Source organism: Anas platyrhynchos, chromosome 22, assembly GCF_047663525.1.
Source record: "Anas platyrhynchos isolate ZD024472 breed Pekin duck chromosome 22, IASCAAS_PekinDuck_T2T, whole genome shotgun sequence".
Classification (NCBI taxonomy): Eukaryota; Metazoa; Chordata; class Aves; order Anseriformes; family Anatidae; genus Anas; species Anas platyrhynchos.
Window position 1 is genome coordinate 3435984 of NC_092608.1, and position 21554 is coordinate 3457537.

General features: G+C 40.4%; 1 protein-coding gene across 1 annotated transcript; it reads right to left on the minus strand.

The window, feature by feature from the left end:
* Positions 1-2423: 2423 nt before the first annotated feature.
* On the minus strand, positions 2424-11098 carry UBE2J2 (ubiquitin conjugating enzyme E2 J2). The gene is made up of 7 exons (XM_027443272.3): positions 10874-11098; positions 9281-9411; positions 9017-9057; positions 8066-8168; positions 7817-7955; positions 7252-7332; positions 2424-5788 (listed from the first exon to the last, which is right to left on the minus strand). Exons 2-7 carry the CDS (start codon positions 9409-9411, stop codon positions 5504-5506), a joined length of 780 nt encoding a protein of 259 aa, XP_027299073.1. The 5' UTR covers positions 10874-11098; the 3' UTR covers positions 2424-5503.
* Positions 11099-21554: the final 10456 nt, after the last annotated feature.

Consider the following 21554-nt stretch of genomic DNA (forward strand, 5'->3'; position numbering starts at 1 on the left):
GTCCCTCACGCAGTCAGCAAGCAACAGGCTTGCTTTAACAATCTCCTTACCATGTTTTTTGTAATCCAGGTAATGCCAGTGCAGTATTTCATTGGACTTTAGGTGGATCAGGAGCATCAATTCTGCTGTCTCTGTTACCTGTCTCAGGGAAACTGAGGCATGAACAATCTGAGCACAAAATCAAGAACTCTTAAAAGTCAAGATTTTCTTAAAGCACCTTTTCAGGGAGAGAAATGGAGTTTGGGAAAAAGTGAGAGCAAAAAGGGAGCTGCAGAGAAGTGAAATAGTTAACAGCATATCTCCCCTCCCCCAACCAGCTCACATTCCATCAAAACTACGTGGCAGACTTTATTTGTTAATAATATTTAACTTTCTTTGGCGCCTTCTCATACTTAAGCCTCTTTTTTTCAGGTTAGTTGTAGACAAGCCATGAATTTGTAAAAGTGCACTTGATGACACATTAATAGGACAATCTGTCATATTGCAGCTAAACAGCCTGACAGATCCACACACCATGGCAAGAAATGACATTCAAGGCTGGAATGGGGTAATCGCTTTTTCGGTCTGCTGGTACAGGCTGCATCTGTCTGCCTGCAACATCCCCTTTCTCATCCCAAGAGCCAAATGCCAAGATTACATCCTCAGGTTTGGGGGAAGCGAATCCGAACATTTCCAAGCACAAGGCAAAGTGGTCCACTGGGACAAATTAACTCACCAGCTCCTGCCTGGAGAATTTTCTCCGTTTAGGGCTGCAACAAGTGTCAGCACAGTTACCTCTCCTCCAACCTTCACTACAGCTTTTGTATTATATGTAAAAAAAAATTGCACACCTTGCTGCTTGTTCTTACATCTTGGTTGCAACAGTTCCAAAGCACCTGAGTCTTACCCATGCATAAACACCTGAAGCAGTATTCAATCTGTTTGAAAAAAAAAATAAAAATAGGCTGATATTGTGCTTAATAGCAAACCAAAGATCTCAAAGGGACTGAAAATAGTTTTCTCTCCGAACCATTGCAACAATAACTGGAATAGTTGAGAATGCAACACCAATTGTACGTGAGGAAAGAATAGAAATAAGGAAAGTATTGCAAGAAGCCACATTACATCTGCATGCAGCAGCCCAAGTACAACTTGTAAACACCGTATGAACTGCGTGTAAAGCTGGAAAGGAAACTGAACAGTCAGGCAAGAAACTTGTGACTAGCGCTTCCAATCTCTACTTATGCAATTTGCCTTTTACTCAAAATAGTTCCACCTTCCCTAACTATGCTAAGAATAATATCCAAAAGGCAAAAGCTGGGATTTTCCCTGAATTGCCTGTTATAGATAAGGAACAATGCCTACGCCTTGGTGCAGAGATGATTTTTTCTAAGGCAATGCAGTAGTAGGCACATTACCATTCATCGACACACACAACGGCTTGATAAGCAGATAAAGCCTAGAGTACTCCTGTGATAGATCCCTTAGATATAAATTTGGCTTCCCAACGCTAACCTGTTATAAACCCAAGCTGTCGATTGGGGTAATATACAACAGCTGCTAGCACAAACCTAAATACAACAGCAGGCAAAAGAGCTGTTTGGAATCAAAGAGCTCATGGGCACTTCAGTTGCCTTCTGCAAAACACTCGAGCTGAGCTGTCTGGATGCTGTTTCAGCTCTTCATTAGGATCTTTCGTGCTCTCCCCACCAAACACACTCGCTCACAGTCATCCAGCCGCCTCTTACTCAAGGCGAAGATGGAATTACTGCCCCATCTTGTGGCAAAGCCATGGAAACGACAGGCGGCTAGAAAAGACAAGTCAGTAATACCCAACATTTCTTGGGGGGGTCTTCAGAGTGACACGTGTGAAATAAGGTTGCTAGTGCAAGGTTTGATATTCCACAAATAAGAGGATCCTAATAAACCCTAACAAATCATCTTTGTTGCCCAGAAAACATGCCCCACAAGTCTTTTTGATAACATGGGTGCTTTACTTTCAATAGTCTCGCTTCTGTGTGTGTTTGCCTGTGTGCAGGTGATCTTTCCACTGAAAACACAGTTTTTCTACTTTAAAAACAAAGATCTAGCTTCTGCGGGATAACAATAAAACAAAAATAACAGTGAAAAAGCATTTTAAAGAGTAGCTCCTACATACTTCAGAGTAGCTTCTGAAAACAGGTACAGCATCTCAGTGACAGCTGTGATGTCTTACAGGACAAATACCTATCTGCAGAAGAACTGCGCTATCAAACACGAGCAAAAAAGTTGCTACCTGTATGCCTTTTTGTAGGTGTTTTACTACAGATACAATAGGTACGAAGGAAAAGAATCTGGAGGTAGGGGAGAAGCAGTTTTACCACAGTTTTTTTTGCTTTCTATTCCACGTATATCCAGTTCAATTCTTCAAATGATCCCTTTGCCAAGAACAGTCCCACAGAAACTTCACATTTTGTCATGAATGTTTATTATGAACAAACAACTTTACAATGCAGTCATTTCTACTCCTCAGTACATGCTTGAAGTGAGGTAATTCCTGTGACCTTGACATCTTGAGGGGGAAAAAGTTAAGACTACACACAAATCCAGGATTTTTAGTCATGAGATCTTTAAAGGCTACCGTTGAGATGTCTTACGATTCAAGTTGCAAAAATTCCCTATCCTCTGTGTAGAACAATCTTACAGGTATCTATGAAATTGCAGCATGAAAGCGAAGGGCCAGACATTTGTTCCAATATCATATACTGAGGGACAGCTTTTAGTTTCTTTATATTAAGTAATGCACTGCTTCAGGGCATGATAACATTTTTGCATGGCAAAGAATGGTTTACTCCATCTACTGACTTTGGTAACAAAAAGATCAGATACTGCATACTATTAGAAACGCTTTAAAAAAAAACACAAAACATTATAAACTACACAAAAGGGAATAAATCTTCTGTTACCAAAGGCAAGGAGCAAGGACATGTATTGAAATCTTGTAAAGCCATAGGTGCAAGGGGTCAGTCAGCTGTTGGGTGCCATTTGTTGAAAGCCAGGAACCGTCAAATCTCTCTCTGAATCCAGGGTACTGAAGAGAAACTGCATTTGGAAGGTAAGGTTCAGGTTTTCTGTAGTTGTTTTTAAATACAGCCAATTCTCATAAAAAAATGCAGCATCTCCAGGGTTTGACCAAAGTTTTTGTTTCCAATTGTGGCACTTATTAAAGAGACCCACCTTCAGATGCTCAGGTGTAGTTTAAGGCCAACTTCTTGCCCCATAATGAGCTGTGTTGTAAGAAATCAACCTCTCTCATTTTACTAGTTCTTTTACCTTGGCTAAGTACATTTCACAAAAGATGCAAAGACACCATGCCCAAGGTCTCCTTGCCTTTGTCTTCAGTTATGTGGACAAAAGACCTTCCGTAAGATAAACATAGATAACCATTTATAAGCTTTTGTCTGTAGGCGACGTCAACGGTTAAAAAAAGGCATTGTGAGAACACAAACATGTTTGACTGATACTAGGATCTATGAGACAGAACAGCCTCAGCTAAAGGTCCGTATGCTTTGAGGAAAAAAAAATAAAATCACTCCAACAAGCTGTCTTGAAAGTCCTATCACTGCAGGAAAGACATGACATTCCCCCTTCCTTCACAGCACGCCCCCAGACTGACAGAACATTATTGTTTCTACAGACACATACAGTTGGTGCTTCTCTTTTAACAAGAGCTGATTAAGCACATACAAGAGGCAAATTAAAGAATAGTTATAAATAAGATTTGGTAAAACCACAAAATCAAAGATTTATAAATACATTTTAAAAATCAACCTTTTCCACATTCCATCCTCTCCTTCCCTTCCTTACCTCAGTAAGATCTGCTTTAAGATTTCTTTAGTATAAAGCTGTTCTGCTAGCTTTGATAATTCCTACCTATTGCAGAGAATTGGTCACATTTATTGATGCTCTAAGCTGCATGGCTCATGGGTTTACCGTATGTTTTTGCTTACAGTTCAAGATACCAAGGAGAAGCAGAGAGAGAACAAGTCTGAAAGGGAAAATAAAAGTTTCAAAAATTCTTAAATACATGAGGTAATATTTATTGGGCTCTTCACAATATCTAGAAGACTACACGGTTAGAGGCAGAGCTTTTTACCCTATCACTTTTGACAGTTTGCTGTACCATGAACAGTGAGTGCACTCTTCCCAGATGACTAGACATCGCTGCCAATTTTTAAAGGCACAGTATGTTTGCCTCTGATAAATCAAAGCACTTCGATAAAACTAAGCAGGAGGAAAAAAAAGCAAACTGAGTTGAAGAAGTAACTTCAGACTTTCAAACTACACTTGCAGCTTCAGTGTTTACGCACAACCCTGTCTTCTCATGAACAAATATCAATGTTGCAATCATCTGAAGGGGAACGGAGAAGAACTTGGATCTACAAGCCAAAAGCTTCTAGAAACTTAGATAAATTAGTAGGGTTTGAGCTTTGTGGGTTTTTGTTTGTTTTGCTTTTTTTTGGCCAATTTTCAAGTAAGCAAGCAGAACTACTGCTAAGGGTTTACTTCAGCTAATGACACTTCAGGCTAATTCAGCTTGTGCTGAAGAAGCTCATTTGTTATTCAGACACATTTGACTTTGTAACTTCACAAGGGCTAGGTATACTCCATTTACCAAAACCCAGGAATTCCAGAGATTTTCTCAATACACAATCAGCTCTCCATTGGTCTGTGCATTTTTATTATTTTTTCAACAGTGGCACCTTGTGATCAAAACAAAGTATTACAGTTTTAAAATATAATATCTCCCAGAATGGAAATCCCTAAGTGAACAAATACAAAACAGTACTGGATATCTGTATTCCCACTAAAGACTGATTCAAACACTTTTTCTGGCTATTCATTCCTAAAGTCTGACAACTGCACTTCTTGTAGCCCAAATAAAACCTTCAATTACATTGTGATAATTTAGACAACAAATTTAACACACATGGTGTTATTTTCCCACTCATCTAATCACTACTGACTAGATATGCAATGATGTCCCTCCTATTAAAAAAAAAAAAAAAAGAAACCAGCCATCTTCTGTAGTAAATGTTCACATTAACCAAAGCCTTACCGAGTCCATGTTTCCTCCACTTGACTCATTTTGCATCCTGTACAGACTCTTTGCTAACGAAACTAAAATGATATGCATCAAGTGTTAAATTTTAAAAATTGTTCAATGAAGTAAAAAGCCTTATTTGCTTAAGATTTTCAAATCTCAAATAACAGATGGAGAAGTGCTAGAAAAATCAAAGCACTAGAAATGTTAGTGTTTCATCAATAATGCTTTGACTTAACAGGATCTGTGAGCAGAACGTCTTTTAGTTTTCTGACTAACTGAACATACTCCATTTCCCAAACAGAACCCATGAGCCAACCAAGGTTTCACCTGCAACTTGGTAACACAAATGTTTATCCCAGTGTCAAAAGTCAGATGCCCAAAGAGTCCCACTCACTCTGCAACTACCTCTAATTTGGTCTTGGATTTCTTTTATTCTCCTCATTCTTGCGCTATGCTTCTCAGTACATACTTGACTGTGTAGGCAAAGGCTGCAAAACCAACTATAACAAACAAGTTCGCCAAAGCTCCACCTAAGAGTCCATGGTTACGATTGGCCTGCTGGAGGCCTGGATGATTGGCAGGTGCCAGCGGAACGTGCCCGTTCAGAAGGGGTATTCCATTCTGACCATAGTGTGCTTCCCCGTCAGGGACAACATCTGGTAAAGGGAGGGATGGAGGTCTGTTGTTGAGCTCTTCTTGTGCTTTCTGTTTTTGTTTAATCTCCTGGAGGGAAAAAAAAAAAAAAAAAAAAGTCTGCAAATTAAAATAGTGAAACTTTTAGGTGTTTTGAACAGATTACAGTAGCCAAGTTCTTACATAACTATAGGAAAAGGATATGGTACATTTCCTCATATTGTAGATCTTTCAAGCTAAATTAACTGCACTACATTTGTACAGTCTCCTCAACTTCCTCCAAAATGACCTACTTCAGTAATTGACGCTAGCGATCATTTGTCCAAGTTTATTTTTAGTCCACCTGTACATCTGCTAGAAGCTTTTTTCAGAAAAGAGAAATTCTTGCATCAATCGTCTTGCATGTCCAGCTTATTCTGAACACAAGATACTAAAAAATTGAAGAAGGAAATCGTAGAGGCTTCGTAAAATTAAGACTATAAGTATTATATGTTAAAAATCTGCCTGTACTTGGAACAGCAGTTATCTATTAACATCACATTTAAAACAAATTAAAAAAAAAACAATCTTTCTGATGATTTAGGTTCTACGAAAACATGACCTCATGACTTCAGGTATCTCCAACAAAAACACATCTCTCCCCCACTTAAGAAAATGGCTGGAAAAGGGTATGCTACATCTTTTCCTCCTTTTTATAGTATGTATTCTTTGTGCAGTAATTAAGACTTACAATTTGACAGAATTTGTACCACACAATAGAGTTTGCCTGACATAATACATTTTATATTCAGAATTCCAAACTACAGTGAGCATCAGCATTCTTATAGTTTAACGGTGGGCTCATGAAACAGTTGCTCACAGGACCTGTTCCCTTCATGCGATATCCAGAAAGTTAACCATCAAAGTCTGAACAGTAGGCTGAAAGAACTGAATTCCCTCACTAAGAAGTTACATGAAGGAATCATGTTGAGACAGGAGAGAGCAAAGGAGGACCCTTCATTCTTAACTGATAAGACGTTGTAAAACCAAGAACCACGAGTGGAAATTAGTTAGTGAATCCAAAAGGTGTCAATGAAGTAAGGTGCTTTTTCTACACACTTCAGTTGTCACCTGTAGCTGAAGATACAAACTGCACATCAATATACCCAGAGGGTTAGTGTTGTGCAAGGAAGATACACATCCTGATAAGATGTCACTCATTCTCAGAACTTAAACAGGAAGAACATAATAACCTCTGATTGTAAAGGTCTATTAAAAAAAAAACATCTAGGACAATGAGGGACCAAGTCCAGATATACAAAGATCAGTCCTACCTCAATTCAACATAGTGTGTAACTCTAAAATATTGGCAACACAACCCTACCTGCTGTGTGTGCAGCTCAGTCAACATTCAAGCTTTGAATTCTTAGACCTTGCAAAAGTGCCTTTTAAAAGGCTTCCAAGGTTGACAGATGTAGCCAGTGTCTTGGAAGAGTCCTAAACAACTAGTTAAATCTACACAGAAGTTGAAAATCTATAGAAAAACAAATTACTGCATGAATAGATTTCCTTACCTCCACCACTTCAGGGAAGAGCTCACAGAAGACTTTATCTTTTAAATTAAATGCTAAGCTTTGTGCAGCGAGTTGTCTTTTCTGTGGAGGGAAACAAGAGTTATCACCAGCACCATACAAGCAAAGTTAACGCACTTTAACGCTGCATCTGGTTACTTCCCACAAGAATGGTACAAACCACTAGCCAACTAGTTTCTACCATTTACAACTTTATACCTGTCAGTATTATTCACTATAACACAGATTTCTAAACTCAAACTGCATTCTCATGCCTTCATTTTATGGGATTAGTGTTCTGTACTGGTGTGCCTGCTTGGCAGATATTTCTAACGGAGAACTTAAAGCATACTTTTTAGCAAAATGGACTTGAAATTTTCTTCAAAACCCTTCCCGCCCTCACACTTCCTAAAACTGACTTGATTTGACTGCCCATCAACTGTAGTAGACCACAACATATTTCTCCCATAGATATCAAAACATCAGCTATCGCTGTTGTCATAACTTAGAGGTCATGTTCAACATTCCCTCAACTGGCAGAAGGTACACGACACAATCTGGAGCTTACTGTGAACTCTGAAGTCTCTATGCTGCCCAGTGTGGGGCCCTTTTCCACCATAAAACTAAGAAGGCCCGTCAAGATCGTTGAGACTGACCAAGCTGGATTCCATGTATCAGGGTGGAAATCAGTGATTGAAAGACATAACCTTCAAAAATATAAGACAGAATGTGTTTATTTTTGCCATTAAAATGATTACACGTTATACGTATTGCTAAAATGGTGTTAATTGCTTAAGTGTTAGAAGAAAATCCTTACCTTGTATTACACTTAAACCTTCCATTAGGTGTAATCATATAAATACTAGGAGGTTTAAAAGGAAATTCTCTGGGGAATATTAGTTTCCCATGATAATAGCCACCTGCATTACATAAAGAGATGAATTACTTATTTTGCATGAAGATGAAGCCCTAAGCTACTCAACCTGGGCCAAATACAACCCTTTTCCTTACTCCTTCACCCCCTCTCACTAGAGACCGAGTTCATTATCCTGTGCCTCTAAACACACAAATACTGATCCACACCTGCAGTAAATTTACTTTGAAGGCTATTCCCTGACATGCATATCACAATCAGTACTTTCTCTTTTCAGGTCCCTGATATGTTTAAGGAATATCAGCCCAAGGGTATTTAATACAATATAAATGCATCAGTTTCCCACAAACATAACTAACCACAAATGAAGCCCTGTGAAGAATCTGACTTTTAAAAGCATTTTGCAAAAGGCTGCAGACGTTAATTAATGCAGCTTTTTTGTTCCCCATTTTCTCTAGAAAAATTCATAGAGAATACAAGCCTCAGCTCAGTAAGAGCTGTTTGTATGGTAGCAGATAAGTAAGACCCATTCAAAAAAATCCATTCTTGTTTTTATTTCTTAGGATTTTTGAAAAATATTTTGACTGTCACGATACCTAAAGCAAGCTATTTGCTCCAAGACCTTAGTAATTACTTAACAGAAACTTATTTCCCTTCAATTTAACACAAACATGGTTTTGCTAGCACCCTCGACAACTGAAAAATTAACAGTCAGTTGTACCCCTAACTCTTTTCAACAACCTATCATGCACGTCAGATAGGTTTGAAACTGTATTTACAGTTTTAGAGCTATTAACCATAGTTATACTTTGCCCATTCAAAACAGCCATGCAATTACTCAAACATGCCAATCACAGCGTAAACTACACGCGCTTTTTCACAACGTGCTTTTACCTTCATAGGGAGTCATTTCAGGTCCCCGGACAACATAGTGCCTAAGAGAAAAAGAAATTAAAGCAGGGTGAGAGCCAGCATACAATCAGCCACCCATTTCTCTAGAGAAATGACGAGCTGTATCACTTCAGCAAAACAGTTTCATGCGCCACCTCCCAAAACCAAGATTCCCATACAATCTGGAGGAGTAAGGGAGTCAGACTTGACGACCTGGAAAGTCTTGTTCTCTCCACAAGTGTGTGAACAATTCATTTTAGTTCTTACCATTCAAGGATATTAGATGGGAGGGGTTCTGCACATATATAAGGCACTGGATCTTTCTTAATTCGAAGGTAGTCTTGTTTAAGTCTCTGTGTTGCTGTCGTTGGTGCTCTCTTATTACTGTTGTTGCTCATCTAGTTTTCAAAAAAAAAAAATATAAACACAATCTTAATAGGCGTAGAGCTATTACGCTTCACTGAAGCTCCAGATTTCTGGAAAATCTACAGAGTATTTTTAAATATAATTACCATAACTGTTAAGAAGCAGCTTATCCAACTAACACATTCCCAAAAGACTCCGTAAATCATCCAAGCTGGAAGATGCTCCTTCCAGGAAACTGCTGCGTAAATGTATAAGCAGCAAACAGCCACCACGAGAACAAGCTGCCCCACAGAACGCACGTGCACTGTTAATAACCATTTCTGCGTTTAGGCTGACCATGCACCATTAAGATAATTTTTTTAAAGGGCTCAGTCCTTCGGAGTAATTCATTTTCCAATTTAGTTTGAGTATCTATTATGTGAAACTATTCACGGTTTAAATTTGTTTGCTCTTTCTACCACATCCAGTTATTTAAAATAATAACAAACAAGAAAACACCGTAATTGCATTAATGACTTTGGGGTGAGGAAAATAAACCCGCTGAGGATTCAGTTAAATTTACAGAAAGGAACTTCAGGAACAGGTTATTCTCTTCCAGACAAAGACCTCACCCAAAATCAGACAAGTCGGTGTGAAGAATGGAAACTCCATGCTGCTTTCAAGACAAAGAAAGCATTACCCCTTACAGGGCATCTACAGAACACACAGCAATTAATAACTGCCATTTAGCTCGTTTTCCCTCAGAGAACAAGTGACTTCTTTACACTTGGAAATTCAGAAGAAAATGAAAGATTTTAGAAGCAGTTTGTACAAAGAGATAAGACAATGCTCACGTGATAGCAGCATCTGACTCCAAAAGTATGTGAAATGCCTTTGAACCTTCTTATTCCTTCACTTCAAGCAGATAGCCAAATACATTTTTTGAGAAATGGTATTTGTGTCACTAGCAATAACCACACATGGTCAAATACGCAGACCTTCCTCAAAATAACCCCGCTTAACCCATTTTTTGTTAAAACCATTGTACACCATTTAAACATGCAGTAGTTTTCCTTGAAAGATGTTGCACATGCTTTTAAGTCGCATGCCTTTATATCATAATATTAATTCTTCTCTAAAGAAGTTTACTTCAGAAGTTTACGGTTCGCTTCATATTTTTTAACTGAAGGAAAAAAATCGTTCTGCAGCCTTGCAGCAGTGCCCCTCACTACGGACTGCGAGAAAACTCACTGAAACCTCTCCTGACGCAGAGTTATCGAGGTTTTGATACCCCTCAGGGGTTTATCTAAGAGAATATTTATATTTAAAACGCGAAACCGAGCAGGAACGGAGATTTCCCCGAGGAAGAGGAGGAAGGGGAGAAGCGGAGGACCCCGGGGCTGCCCTCAGCGTGCTGCCCACAGCCCCCGCGGCCCAGCTGCGGGCAGGGCAGGGGGCGAGGGGCGAGGCCCGGGGACAGGGGGCGACCGGGCCCCCCCCTCAGGCCCCACTCACCTCTCCTCGCTACGGCAGCCCCCTCCAGCGCCCGGACGCGGCCCGGCGGCCAAGCGAGGGAGGCCGGGAGCGGCTGGAGGGCGGCGAGCAGGGCCGGGCAGGGCCGGGCAGGAGGAGGCCGGGCAGGGCCGCGACCCCCGCGCCTCCCGCTGCGGAGCGACCGCGGCTCCCAGCCAAGATGGCGGCCCGGCGCAGTGCTGCCGGCCGCTTCCGGGAAGGAGCCGCCCTGCTTCCGGGGTGAACGGACGTCACGTCCGGGCGGCTGGCTGCCCTCAGCACCTCCCGCCCGCCCCGTCATGGCGGCCGCGTGGGGGTGCAGGCAGGGGAGTGCTGGGCTCTGCCTCGCCCTCTTTGTTCTCTCCCGGCCCCTTTCCAGTCAAAAATCGCCTCTAAGCGGTCATGAAAGTTGACTGCAGGGGACAGAAGCGTGGCAAAAGCACTGCAGTGTATTGTGACATGGACGTTCAGCCGTTATGGCTTCACATTAAATTGTGTTTGGGGGGGAACTCGGGGTTGTCTCGACTTTTGTTGCCTGCACTGCCTGTGTTGTGCCACACGGCTCCCAAATCACAGAATCACTAAGGTTGGAAAAGCCCTCCATCTGGTCCAACCATCCCCTACCACTAATGTCACCACTACCCCGTGTCCCCAAGCACCACATCCAACCTTTCCTTAAACACCCCCAGGGATGGTTCCAGTGCCTGACTGCTCTTTAGTATCTTTACTATTTAAATCTTCTTTAAATCCCTCAAATGTGTAAGTGGCAACTCATTAGAGGCCAGTCAGTACACAGCCAGTATTTCTGTTCCAAGACTCTACCCATGGCCCCATAAAAATAGAGCAAAACGTTTTATATCATACTGTATATAATCATTTGTTGCCTCAATAATGTTTAAGAAGAGCAAAACAAATAATTCCTTTATAGTTAGGCCAAATGTGATAAAAACTGAATGGGTATTACCTCTTTGTTAATTTAGGATCATGCATCCAGGTCATCTCATGTGTAAACACAGAAGTCTTGCTCCACTGAAGTCAATGCAGAGCTCTTCTGGGTCTTCAGCCCTTACTTAGCTCGCTGTCTGCTGTCAGATTTGATGGTTAAAAAAATAAAGTAAATAAAATAAAATTAGCAGCAGTGATTTGAATCCAGCTCAAAACTGAGTTTCAGATATATTGAATTGGAATACTTGTAATTCCTATTGTATTTGTTCACACACAAAAATCCCCATGCAAATAAAAATAACTCTTAAAAATAAGAAATGACCTACTTTTGGTTAACATTTAATGTTATAGCACACCAGTTGTCACCGATACACTGAATTGTATGTCAATGTAGAGGAATTTTCTGCTCAATCCACTGCTTTTCTTTCAAGGCTTTTGAAATTTGACACCAAGATAATGTTTCTGAAAGGGAATTCATAGGCAAAACCCCATGGTTGCAATAAAGGCCAGAATTTTTCCTTATGTTCCAGGAGATGCAGGCATCTTCCACATGGATAGTAACTGGAGTTTGCAGTTCTCTGTACCTGAGAATTTCTCATCCGTACCCAATAGAGGGCAGTGGTAGCCCACGCTTTTTTTAAGCTCTTAGTTCCTTCTTATTGCATGAGCTGTTTTCTAGGGTTGCACTCTGCATATGGGTGTGTGGAGGTTAGTCAACAGCAAGGAAAAATACAAACAAATGGCTGTGATGTCAGTACCGATGGCTGAAAACCAAATTTGGAACCATCTATACATGTTAAACTTCACTTTGTTTGTACAGACTGGGGATTGCAAAATATTGTGTCCTCGTGAAATATCTCACTTGAGTATATCTGCCCTTTTTTAGTGGGAATACTTGGTTTTCATTTATTTTCCACCCATTGAGGCAGAGCTGTTGTGCCAAGTGACTGTCGTATTAGACCCCAGAGACAGCTACAATCATGCAGCAAACTGGAGTGGTGTATGGATGCACAGGGCCACACACAGAGATGTAGCAATTCTTGTTATTTAAACATCAAACATCAAGAACAAATGTTTTTTCGACAAGTAGGAAAAGAGACCTTTGGGGAAAAAATAAAATCTGAAATCTGAAAATCATAAAGAGAGAAACTAACCAAGGAAAAGTATTTTCTGATTGCTGGGAGGAAACAAAATTTTCATTTCACAGCAGTTTCATTTGAACTGTATAGTATGTTCCATGATTAGCTCATATTCCATCCACAATAAATAGATTTTTTTATACGTGAACTGTTCACATGTCCCACCTATGGCCTTGTTAAAACTTTTTGGGAGTCTTTTAGTTAAGTTTATCAGACTGTATCCTTTTCTTTGAACTTGATTTAGGTACACTGAAATGCTTCATGGAAAAAAAAAAAAAAAAGTCTTCAAATGAGGCAATATTTGATCTTTGTTTTAATTTCTTACACGAACTCATTGTTATATCTAATCTGAGCTCAGAGTTTACAAACGTTTGAAGGTTTTTGAAGAACAGAAGGAACTCTATTATAAACTATTAAAGATGAAAAACACTGTATAATTGCAAGGTATTATTAGAATACAGTATTAGCCTAAACATATTCAACCTAATAAATTCCCCATGGCAACTCATTCAGTATAATATGTACCTAGCTTTATACCTTCTGACCTGGAGGTAATCACCTTTTTTTTTTTTTTTTCCTCTGTCACACCATTTTATCTTTTTTAAGATTTCGCAGAACTATTACTAAGTCATTTAAGTCTAGAGATGTGAGAAACATGAACCTGAAGACTGTAAGAAAGGCTCCAGGATGCTGGGGGATTTGAAATGATGTGTTTATTTCTCTGTCATTCTCTCTAATGTTTCCCAGCCCCAAAGTATTTCATACATAAGTCTGTTGTCATTAACATTCCATTCATCTGCCTGGTATGTTATTCTCAGCACTAATGATAGCATAGAATGAGACTTCTCTCTCAGAGTAGTTTCATTCTTTCTTCCCAGTTGTTTTCGAAAATGCAAATGAATCACATCCTAGAATTTCTGCAAAGCAGCTTTGGTGCACTGCTGTCATGTCTTGAAGGCATGTTTTAAAGCTAGGCTGGGAAAGTCAGGTTTAAAATACCGTTCCAAGATTCTGTTTTTAAATCAGTAAGTGCACCAAATAAGTACATACTGCTAAATTAACATTGAAAGTGATTAAATCAAGTTGAGATTGTTGATAGAAAATACCATGTATTTGTATTTTTGTAGAAATACACTATCTCGTGAAGGCTGGAGTCAAGCAAAATCACATGGGCTGTTAAAGAACATGAAAACATCTTCATGTGCTTGTGATAGATTCTCTCTTTATACCTATTGATGTCTTCAAGGGCCCAAGTCTAGATGGGTCTGAGGTGGGATACGTCCAGCTGGGGCTGTATGTGTTCCTGGTGTTGTAGCAGCCAGATATGGACTTTCAGAGTCTGCTGCAACTTCAGAACAAATTGTTGTTCAAAATATGTTTTTAACTTGTTACCATCTGAATCTTCTGTCATGGGTCTTTTCCTCTTAGTGTCAATTTTTAGATTAGTTAATATAATGCTATTCCCACTTCCCCCACTGCCATGCATTGATATGGCAACTGATCGAAGTTTCTGAGAGCACAGACCTTTTGCATTAGTCTTTTAAAATATGGAGCTGTCTGATTTTCTCACTGCAGGAAAAAAAAAAAAAAAAAAAAAAAAAAAAAAAAAAAAAAAAAAACTTTTGTTGTAATCAGAAGAAAAGCATTGCAAATTTTCAGGTCAGATAGAAATAACAGGAGTCAGAATTCAGAGAACTGATCTTTGTTCTATTCATAGGTGCCTTTGGGCATGCAGGCTCTCTAAGCTTCACTTTCTTGTCCTGTCTCACATGGGCTGAGCTATGTTTCCTCACGATAATTTGTGTGTGTGTGTGTGTGTGTGATGGTGGATTTAGAACATTCCTCAGGAAAGTTACAAGGCAGAACAATTTTGAATCGCAGAATTTTGAGGAGCTGCTGTCTTCAGATGATTTCTGAGCAGTTCAATGAGTAATGAAAGTAATTACCTTACCACCACCACCACCAAGCCCCCATATCACTTTATACCAATTTTCTGGGAATAGGTGTAAAAGATTCATCTCTAGTAGATGACATTAAATGTACAATTCGAAGTGTACCCAAACTCTTTCGTGTGAAAAAGGAAACTTCTGACATTTCTCGATCTCATATAAACATAGAAATTCACCAAAAAAGACACCACACCTATTTGAAATTGTCGTCATCTTCTGCCATCAGCTTGGAGCAAGCACTAACTAAGCTCAGCCCAAACCACCATAGACACAATAATGAAGAATGACATCAGAGGATTCTAAAATGTCCTGTTGCTCTCCCTCTTCCAGATCTATTTCTTAAATCACTTTAAGTACTCCTTTAAGGTCCACATTTACAGTAGAAAGTTTCTGCTTTACTAGCTAATCACGTTCCAGAAGAAGAAATACAGTTGTGGGAAGAAAGATTTCAATTCCAGTGGTGTTTCATCACTGAGCTGTGTGACCTGAAGCAAATTGCTTCAGTTCTGGTTTTGATTCCTGTCACCCTGCATCTTGCGTGGTCATTTGTACTAGAACATTAACCTTGTAGGACTGCAGAGAGTAAGTCCTTTGCCTCATTTTCTCCCTCAAACGAAAGTACTTTGTGCACTACTGCATGCTTGCAGTCAAACGAGTATTTGGAGGCTGACTTTGGTGGATGAAGAAATAATTTGAAAAAGAAAAGGCACCCAGAGGAATGCAGCGAGGGGTGATTAATGTTCACATGTACTCAAATGCAATCTTGCCCAGTAAACGTGGCAACGCTGTGGCTGCTGACCCTCCCTCTGTTCAGATTATCTGCAAAGACGGAGAAGGCTTGCAACAACAGCCATGTCTCAAGGCTGCTCAGAACTGAGGATGCTGATGAGACAGAAAGCCTAGTGTCCCAGAAAGATGTTTGCTACATCCACGGAGAAGCAGTTTCCCCAAGTCCTGTTACCAACAGCTATGTTACAGTGGGGTCAGGAGAGGTCCTAACTGCATAATTCATATGTACTCAGTGGGCAGCTTTTTCCTTTACATACCACAAGGGTTGACCATTGAACCCACTGCTGCTTCAGAAAACCAAGATAGGTCTCTTTGGTTGAGCAGGGAAAAAGCCAGGAGCCTTTACTTCTGCCCTGAACACAAAGAACAACCCCCCAGGCCCTTTACTGGTTTTGCCCTCTCTATAGCCCATGGAACTGAAAGATCAGCCAGTTATAATGTGCTTTTTTACCCTACACATTTGTGTAATGAGTTCCCTTACTTGTATCACAGTGACACCCCGGATCTATGCATTTTGTTTGCTATATAAAGTGACTGCTAAATAATACCATATAAATATTTTAGAGCTACAAAGGCAGAGTTTGCTAACCGTGAGGACCTTACTGCCTACCGGCAGGAGATGCATTGAAGAAATCATTGCCCAGTGAATCACTGGAAGGGTGTGGTGGCCTCTCATTCCTCCCAGGACAGGGGGCCTCAGGGAACAGAAGGTGCTGGGCAGACCCTGGCAGGTTGCTCCATAGTGAAAGGTAGGGCCAAGATTCAGAGCAAGCCGAAGTCACAGAGATCGGTGAAGAAGGCAGCTCGGGAGTGGTGTGTCCAAGCAGGAGAGGTGTGGGATTGGGCAGAGAGGCAAGGGGCCTGGATGGACTGCAGAAGAAGAGGGAAAAAAAAAAATGGGGAAAAGCACTGTCATCTGAAGGGTCTTAGAGTTTTGGGTTTGTACTGTTTAAGCACTAATAAATATTGCTGAACTGTACATAATCTTGACTTTTTAAACTTTCTTCTTTCTTGGGTAATGCAGAAATTTTACATGTCTTTTTTCCTTTTTTTTTTGGCTTTCATAAAATAAATTTGGAATTCTGCCTGTTAAAGGCAGAGGATATTTGCTGTTCAATCTAAAGTCTACACCACTCCATCAACTCCAACTGCAGTTGTAACTACCCGCGTACAGATGGGAACTATGATACTGAGAAACTAAATCACTAGCCCAGGGTCACATCTGTAACAAAGCACTAACCTATCATGTTTTGCACAATCTGAGCTTGCATTTAAACCAAGAGATATCCTTAAGCAAGGATCCATCAGGTCTTTTTTTGTAAGAGTACAGGATGTTAATGCAAACGTCTCGGCCAGATTCCGTTCAAGTAATTGCATTCTGCCTTCCTGAATTCCCCTCTAATTTCAAGTGCATATGAGATGCCTCACTTCCAGGTCTAAGCTATGACCAATGTCATTTGCATCAAAACATCTTGCTGCTGTCCCATCTAAATGTGGTTCCACTTCATTGATGGAAGAAATTATGTCTGTAGGGGTTTTTGGTTTGGCTTCCTCATAAAGTGCTGCCAAGTTGACACTGTTAATCTTTGGTCCAAAGGCAATTTAGAGGTGTTGAGTGTTTATTTGTTTTTCTTATTTTAGTCCTTTGTCCTCTGAGGGATTTTATTGCTTTAACTACCATACTTGCATTTACTGAATGAAGTTGTCCTGTTTACTTTAGCTACGGGTAATTCCTTGGTTATAAAGGGGTAACTTTCCTTCAGTGAATGTTTTGTCACTATAAGTAGTGCATTTTGCTTCATAGCATTACAGAAGTATAGTGTATTATTATCTGCTAGACTATCATTTTGTAGAATTGCCAGAATCTTTTGTTTCCCTAAGAAACTGATCCCCATCATTTTCTTTTGACAGGGAGCTGATAACTTGTCCATAAATAACTTCAACATGAATAATTATCTTGAGTTTCAGATAAGGGCTGTGATGGTTCCTGGGTATCACTGATTCATTGTTGATCATGTGGCAATTGTTCTATTACTTTGAAGCTCCATTTTTCTTCTACAAAGAAAGGCTAAGTTTATTTATCTGCCTTTAGTGGAAGCATGCATGCTTAATCATTTGGTGAGTGTCACATTTCAAGCTGTCTGGATTAAAGGTTCTGCATCAGCAAGTGCCAAATATGAATCATAATCTTTGTTTTCCATAATCACTGCTGTTATGATAATGATCGACGTCGTTCATTTATAGGTCAGATGAATATTTCCAGGCATCATACTTCTGTTGGCTTTTGCTTCATTTTCTACAGGCTAAATTTGAGAGGCAGCAGACAATCACATGGCCTTAGCTGACCCAAATAAAATAACAAGCAATTTAGCCTGAGCACCACTGTTGGAATCCCCGATAAACTTGCTGAACCCAGAGCTTTTTTTCCTTTTGATTTCCTCTCCTGCCTGGCTAAGGCCAAGAGTGACCTCCTTCCTGATGATTGGCATGGAATTATTTGTACTTGGAAAATAATTCTGGCATGTTTCTGAGTCAGAAAGAGGAAAGGTCAGTCCTCTTCCTTGTTTATTCCCCTGATAAGGAGTCCCTTCACCAGAATTCTGTTCCCGTTTACCTCCCTACCCTGTGCTTCCCCAGTAATTGGCACACAGCTATCAGTGGCCATATGCGTGGCCTTGTAATGACATCACCCGTAGACACACAAACACTACGACATACCAGTTTCTCCTTACTGTTCATCACTTTCACTCCAAGCCTTTCACTGCTTCCACGTGCTCCTCTTTGGCATTTGACATTTGTATGATTGCACTGCTCTTTGTATCCAAAGCACAGCATGCCTAGTATTAGAATTAGAATTATGTTATTAAGCTATTACCTTGCAAGATGGATGTATGCCTTCAAAAGCCATTATAATGGCTGTGGTTTCATTACTGCTGAACTTCCTTTAAAGTCAGGTAACCCGTACAGATAACTATTCTTCAGAGATGGTTTGGAATTTCGTAGCAAGTTTGTGTGTCTAAACATTTTTCCTTACTCATTTAAAATAGTAATTTACTCCTACAGGAAGGATTCTGGCTGAGCTGCCAGGGTTTTGTTTTCCTCGTTAGACACATAATAAGCCACATTGAACGGTTTGATTTGCTAAATTTCTTCAGCAAATATGCCTCTGCCTTGACCTAGAGGAATTGCCTCCAGTGCCATCAGGCCTTTTAATAAGGAAGTGTCCCCTGCTTTGTACAGCTTGCTAAGCAGCACAGACCACCTGGTAAACGTGGAGAAGCCAATTCAGTGTAGATAAACAGCTCTCTTATCGATGTAAGCTTTGGTAGATGCAGCAGCATTGTAAGAAGACATCTCTGAAGAGGAGAGAAGCTGTTTGGAACTGCTGGTACAAACTGTGCTTAGGATTTATGTCTGCCAGCATGGACTCAGGGCAACTTAAAAATAAGTATACGTAAGGCATTATCAGAAATAAGATAGCAAGGCAGCAGGATTTCTTGTAGCACACAGAATAACAGAATGTCATCCCATCTCACAGGCTACACTGAATATTCATGACAACGTGTCCTAGGGAGTCTTCCCCTGAGGGGTGCTCAGGGCATATTCTGAAGTCTGTGACAGATCAAAGTTAACCTGCCCTTGCTCATCATAGCAGCAAAAAATACAATCTTACCCTCTTTGTAGTCCAATATTGTATTTCATGTGTAACAGATATATATAGCATATGATATTCTTGAACAAAGAACTGACCTAACTGCAGTAGGGAAGCAGGGGATGCCTTGAACAGAGTAACTGCTGCTGGTTTATCAAGTCAAAGGCAATGTTTAGACTATTGATGGAACAGAATATGAAGCTGATGTTTGTTGCCAAAACCTGCTGGAAGACTCCAGCCAAAAGTGCCAGAGGTAATGAAGAGAATCGGGGTATTTTATCTTGAGACACTTTTCAAAATCAAGTAATAAAAAAGGCATTACTTACATTGTTGGCCTCACTGTCAGTCCTTGTGTGATGAGTGAATGATTGTGTCCTGTCAAAGGGGAGAGAGAATTTGAGAAAAAGTTATTATGTAAAGGAGATAAGCCCACACAATGTACATTCACTTCTGTTCTTGATCTGTAGATCTCAGTGCTACAAATGGGTCTAGAAGTAAAGATAATCTCTGGATCTCAATCCATCTCGCTGATGAAGTGAGAAGAAAGTGTATTAAGCAACGAGCACGGCATGGAGCTCATCAATGAGGCTGGAAGCTAAAGGCCCAGAGATATGGGGTCTGATGCAGGGAGCACCCTTTGCACATTTTCAGAAAATATCTGCAGGACCACTAAATGCACATAGATTTTTTTGGCCGTTTGTCTAATACAGAAGTAAAAATTCTCTTAAAACACTGGATGAGATCTAGGAATACATCTTAAAAAACATGTTTAAATACTCCAGCATGACTACTACCCATCCTGTTGCAATTAACAAGCAGTATCAAAGCAATAGTCATCCCCATGCTTACATGGCAGCTTACATCACCAAAGCTTTATACAAACACCAATTAGCGCTCTAAACAATGCTGCCAAGTGTCATTACGTTTGTTGCAGAGGTGAGGCAATCCAAGAGGCAAAAAGATTTGCCCACGACTGCCCAGAGAAGAGAAAAGTTCAAAAGTTTAAGGCTTTCAGTTCAGTATTTCTTTATCATGCTGTGGCAGACTCTGCCCTCGTCTGTGGGTGGAGTGACATCTTCAGGGCCATTATTTTTTGCAGTCCTGGTAGTTAGAGAAATAAATAACTTCTTGTTGCATTTGTTTTATTAGTATTTTCTGAAAGCATGCTGGATACTGGACAAAACACCCTTGGCAAGCAAGGAGCCTCCACGAAAATTTAGTTTTTGAACAAATGGTTGTGAAGTGACTGGGGGCTTCTGCCTTTAGGTGGGTTTTGTACAGAGCTGCTGGGGTAAACTCCATGCCAGTTTAGCTCCTTTTGGTTTCAAAAGACTCCTGGTCTGACTTTTGGGGGCTGTCTGTGGACTTCTCTGGAGGTTTTCTGTTAGCACTGACCAGACAGGTCAGACCAGGAGTATTTGGGCTGTTCAGGTGGACTGTTCGCTCCGCATTACTCACGGTTACGTACAGGCTGTGAGAGTCACGTGGCAGCATTTCTACTCCTTGATTGGCAGGTAAAGCTTTCCTGAGCATGAAAAAAATGAAAAACAAATGATTAATAGCAAATCTTCGGGCTTACCAGTTAAATACAGTGCTTTCCATATGAATAAGCACACCCTAAGCATGGCAGCAAACAGAGCCAGGGCGCACAGACATTCACAGCTCACCCCATCTTCTGCGAGTCTCAATGAATCAAAAATAAGTCATCTACGTGACCTTTACATTAATCTAGCATTTTGCGTTGCTTTTGACATCATTGTAAGGTTAGAAGATGATCTGTTTTTCAAAGCCAGGTCTTCTCTTCATCCATTAACGCCTCCTGAGAGGATTTTGCCTGAATTCAGAGGGTTGTTACTGAGCTTTTTAAAGTTTTCAGTGCCCGTAGCCTGTTTGTACATTTACCACTGGGGCAGCAGCTCTATGACATTGCAGCAACTCAGGCACAGCCAGACCTGTTCTTTAGGAGGCTGAAGGAATCCGTCAGAGGCTGCTCCTGGAAAATACAGTATTTAACCCAAAAGCAGCCATCTGCAGAGGTATGACAGCTGCCACAGCCACTTATGTAATAGCTAGTTTCAGTTACTGATTTGCTAATGACTGTTTTGCCCTTGCGCAGTTTGTTCCAAGTTTCTTCATTCCCCTCCTTCCCAGCTGCCATACTGTGGTGCCTCTTCTTCTTGTCCACATCTCTTCCAGCTCCCAGTAGGAAA

Excerpts from the sequence above, each read along its gene's own strand:
- UBE2J2 (XM_027443272.3), bottom strand. The coding sequence starts at position 9,411 with ATGAGCAACAACAGTAATAAGAGAGCACCAACGACAGCAACACAGAGA. Across the intron at positions 9,058-9,280 it reads CCATCTAATATCCTTGAATG|GCACTATGTTGTCCGGGGAC; the intron begins GTAAGAACTAAA and ends TTTTTCTCTTAG. Across the intron at positions 5,789-7,251 it reads TCTTCCCTGAAGTGGTGGAG|GAGATTAAACAAAAACAGAA; the intron begins GTAAGGAAATCT and ends TTTTCCCTCCAG.